This window comes from Prunus avium, chromosome 2, assembly GCF_965620075.1.
Source record: "Prunus avium chromosome 2, drPruAviu1.hap1.1, whole genome shotgun sequence".
NCBI classification, from domain to species: domain Eukaryota; kingdom Viridiplantae; phylum Streptophyta; class Magnoliopsida; order Rosales; family Rosaceae; genus Prunus; species Prunus avium.
This window is the reverse complement of record NC_142285.1, coordinates 752,412-756,816: the sequence shown is the minus strand read 5'-3', so window position 1 is coordinate 756,816 and position 4,405 is coordinate 752,412. Positions and strand designations below refer to the sequence as shown.

Below are 4,405 nucleotides of genomic sequence, written 5' to 3'. Positions count from 1 at the left end.
AGTACAAAAGGACACATACCGTAAATGAAGCCAAGATGTGGTGGAAATGACCATATAAGAGGAAAGCCAAGATGTGGTGATGAGACGAATTTCAGTAAACAATACATACACCCAAACAATTTCCGAGCAGTTTCTAATTTTATATTTTACTTTAAAAAGAGCACCGATTAAGTAAAGTGGGAGCCAAAGGGCAACAAATTGAGACCATGGATGTCAACTGGGTGATGAAGGAAGCAATTGCAACCAAAGACGGCCAAACTCAAAAAGTGTCCTTTTCAAAGCCCTAAAAGCCACTTGGCCGCCCCCTGCCTTCAAGAGCCCAATTCCAAATCAAACTCAAACACTAATAAAAACGGCAACAGAAACACAATAAATAAACACAATTTTCAATCACCCTTCCACTCTGAATCGTTCTTTTTGTGCCATGGCTCTTGTCTGTAAGCTTCAATCTCTGTCTTCCTCTTTATCTTCGACCCATTTCAGAAAACCCAACTCCATAAACCCACAACCCATTTGTTCTTTACACTTCAACTCCTCTTCTAATTCTTCACCTTTTACAGAGAAGACTTCTATTGAGAGGTACCAGAGAGACCAATGGCTGTACAAGAACCAATTGGATCAAGCCACTCTATGCTCTGTCCCGCCAGATTTTGATTCTATAAGGCAAAATGACATTGCTTTGCAGCTACCGGAGCTGAGAAAGCTGCTTCAGGTGCTGAGAGAGAAGAGAGAAAGCGAAGGAGGGTGTGGCAGCGGCAAGTGTGGGCCTGGAAATGTGTTCTTGGTCGGGACAGGGCCTGGGGACCCTGAGCTCCTGACATTGAAGGCTTATAGAGTTATTCAGAATGCTGATCTATTGCTGTATGATAGGTTGGTGTCCAATGATGTGTTGGAATTGGTTGGCACTGGTGCTAGACTTCTCTATGTGGGCAAGACTGCTGGGTACCATAGCAGAACCCAGGTAAAGTACTATTCTTTATCAGCATTTCTTGTATTAGCTGAAACAAACTTTCAAATTTTATTTTGATTTTCAATTGAGTTTCTGATATGGGTTCTCTCTTACTATAAATTTGAAATCTTTAGGCAATTTGGTGAATTGGGTATTTGGGTTTGTGTTAATTTGTATCTGGGTTAGTGAAGTGAATTGGGGCTTTACTTTGGGGTCTTGGGAAAGAGCTGAATCGTTTTTTCCCCCTTTCAGGAGGAGATACATGAATTGCTACTGAGTTTTGCTGAAGCTGGAGCTAATGTTGTGAGACTAAAAGGAGGGGATCCACTGGTGAGTTCCTACATTGAAGTATGACAGTTATTTACTTGTGGTATCGTGGTCTGTCTTGTCAAATTTGTAGTGAAACGTATTGTTTGTCTTTAGGTGTTTGGTAGGGGTGGGGAGGAGATGGATTTTCTGCGACAGCAAGGAATTGAAGTCAATGTTATTCCAGGTACAATGATAGATTAGTCTGGTAAACGGTCTTAATTAGTGGAGACTTTTTAGGATAATATATGAATGCCTCAGGAACATCTTGAGTGGACCCGGCCCGGGAACATGTTTGTATATGATCAATATATTTTTTTAATCTTTCAGGTATTACTGCTGCTTCAGGGATAGCAGCAAAGTTAGGGATTCCATTAACTCATCGTGGTGTCGCAAATAGTGTCAGATTTCTTACCGGGCACTCCAGGAAGGGAGGAACAGACCCTTTATTTGTTGTAGAGAATGCAGCTGACCCTGATTCGACCTTGGTGGTTTATATGGGTTTGTCGACCCTCCCCTCTCTTGCTCAAAAGTTGGTGCATCATGGTTTGCCACCAAATACACCAGCTGTTGCAGTTGAGCGAGGGACCACACCTCAACAGCGCACGGTAAGGATGATCTTCTATTTCTGCATTGGTCTTGCTACTGTGTGTATACCATGTTGCATTCTAGATGTGTTCTGTTTGTTTACCTAAATACCCTGAAATCTGTGCCATTTTTAGGATGTTTCTTGTTAATTGTTAAACTGACAACCTGGGAGAGCTCTGTTAAATGTCTCTATTACCAATTATGTAGATATAACTACAGAAAAAAGGACAGTAAGTATGCCACTCAAAATTTTGAGAAGCTTATCGAGCATCATTACCTAAACCTTGACTACCATTTTTAGGACGTTTCTTTCATATTGATTCAGACATCCTTTCTTCAACTGTGTAAAGGAAGCTTTTCAAATACTGTTTGCTACTGGTTCTTCCTTTTCGACATTTTTTAGACATTCTTGAGATACGGTAAACGTGGAATGTGTTCATTTTTAATTTTTTTTATAATGAGATACATAAGTTGATTAAAACTAGAAAAAAGTGTCATCAATGTAGACAAGTTCACTGAAAAACCGAAACAAAAAGTTAACCATCAGACATTGAAATTACATAACATTATAGGGACCTGAAACAATGAAACCTAAGAAAGGCATTCTGATGTAGTTTTCAGAGGACATTTGATTACATTTAGTTTTGGTTCTTGTTTGTATTTTATTCTGAAAATTGCAATGAAAGTACTAATGAAGCTGTTCAATGGCAATTAAAGTGATAGATTTCCAATATTCTGAAAAATCAGAAGCCATTGTGGTACTTTTTTTATTTATATTAATGATTCCTATCAAAATTTGTGTTTATACCATATAGTTTCGCCCTTCGTGAAGAAATTTAACTTGAAATAGATATTAATAAATACTTATATACTAATAATGGCTTGAATCTGAAGTACTGTTATTTGCATATTTGAATTAAGGATAAACTACCTGATTGAGGAAGTAATTATATGTCAAGATCCTTCAAGGGCTGTCAGTGATACTATTACAAATCTTAATGGTCTCTATTATTTACCCTTGGCTGACTGTCATCAACCTGATTGGCCATGGAATATTGATCCTTTGGATTCCTTTACAGATAGGCATTCACATAGAATCGGCTTCCCATTTCCAGTTTTCATGTATTTCATGGCAGTCTGATTATTGTTGCATATGCATTTCATACAGGTTTTTGCAGAACTGAAGGATCTTGCTGATGAAATTATATCAGCAGAATTAGTATCACCAACGTTGATCATCATTGGAAAAGTAGTTGCACTTTCACCATCGTGGCCATATTCTTCAAAGGAAGTGTCCTGTCTTGTAGAAGCGATATAGAAGCATTTAAGACATGCAGACAAGTATTTTGCCCATCCAATTTGGCTTCAGATCTCCAGCACACTGCTCATGAATCTTGTTGTCAGACCTTTCAGCTCATGATCCAATCGATTTCAATGGTGGGGGATGATCTTGGTTAAGAGGTAAATTAGCTGCTGCTAGGGATAGAGGCACATCTTCTTTTGAGATTTATCAGAATTGATCAATTTTAGAATGAGCTAATTGTTTATGAGCAGAGCTGGATTGTGCTATAGTGTGTAGGCCGATGCTTCATTCTACCATTCAAATATCTTATGGGGAATGGATTTCATGCACTGGAGTGAGTGATAGAGCTGCGTTAATGCACATTTATTATGAGGTTGCAATGCAACAAATCGGAATACGGTTAGGGCATCAGAGGGCCATCAGATGGAAAATTTTGTAACATGAGCTTTGATTAATTAATTCACATGGTTGAAAGTTTTTGGCACTTCTTTCAGCGATTTCATTTTGCTGTCAAATTTCATATCAACAAAAATATGCGATTGCAAGGTTAGATTAGTTGCATCTTTCTGATGGAACCAATGCTGTAGCGTCAAGTGTTACCAACTAACGTGGCACATGACATAACATTGGTTTATTGGTTGCAAATAAACGAGGTTGAAGTAGGTATACATTTAAATAAATAAAATACTACAGTGGCTAGTAAATAATCCGGTTTCCAATTATGAGGCACTACATGGATAAAAAGAATATCTCATATGTTAATTAATTATGCCTATTTATTTGGCAAATTAATTTAAAATTTTGACACGATTTCGTCCCTCTCGCTCTGGATTTCCCCATTTGATGTCCAAGATGATACATGACGTAATTCTGCTAGGACGTGTTCGGCACCGGCCCTACATGTTTATATGATTATGGGGTAAAAAGACATGTACGGAGCCTAACATTGTCGGGGCATTTGTCCCTAACTGTTTTATTTTCTCCAATTATTTTATCATCTAGGGTGAAGCATGTAAACATGATACGTGTCGCAGACCCATGTACTTCTTTTTGACCAGCCCAATAAAATATTAAATTCAGTTATTTTGTAGTTTGCGCATGAGAGCCGTGAGGAAGGGGAACGACGTACAATCTCTTCAAACAACAATGTGGTCCTGCATGTGCCCAAAAACTTCGCACGGTTTCAATTTTACCCTTTAGAATAAAATTAAAATATGAACACAGGACAATAGTTATTTCAAACATATTTTAACTACAAA

At 38.1% G+C, this 4,405-nt stretch overlaps 1 protein-coding gene across 1 annotated transcript; it reads left to right on the top strand.

Moving 5' to 3' along the window:
- Positions 1–211: 211 nt before the first annotated feature.
- Positions 212–3,634, top strand: UPM1 (urophorphyrin methylase 1). Its single transcript, XM_021966881.2, has 5 exons — positions 212–961; positions 1,202–1,279; positions 1,373–1,442; positions 1,586–1,863; positions 3,012–3,634. Exons 1-5 carry the CDS (start codon positions 425–427, stop codon positions 3,159–3,161), a joined length of 1,113 nt encoding a protein of 370 aa, XP_021822573.1. The 5' UTR covers positions 212–424; the 3' UTR covers positions 3,162–3,634.
- The last annotated feature ends 771 nt before the right edge of the window (positions 3,635–4,405 follow it).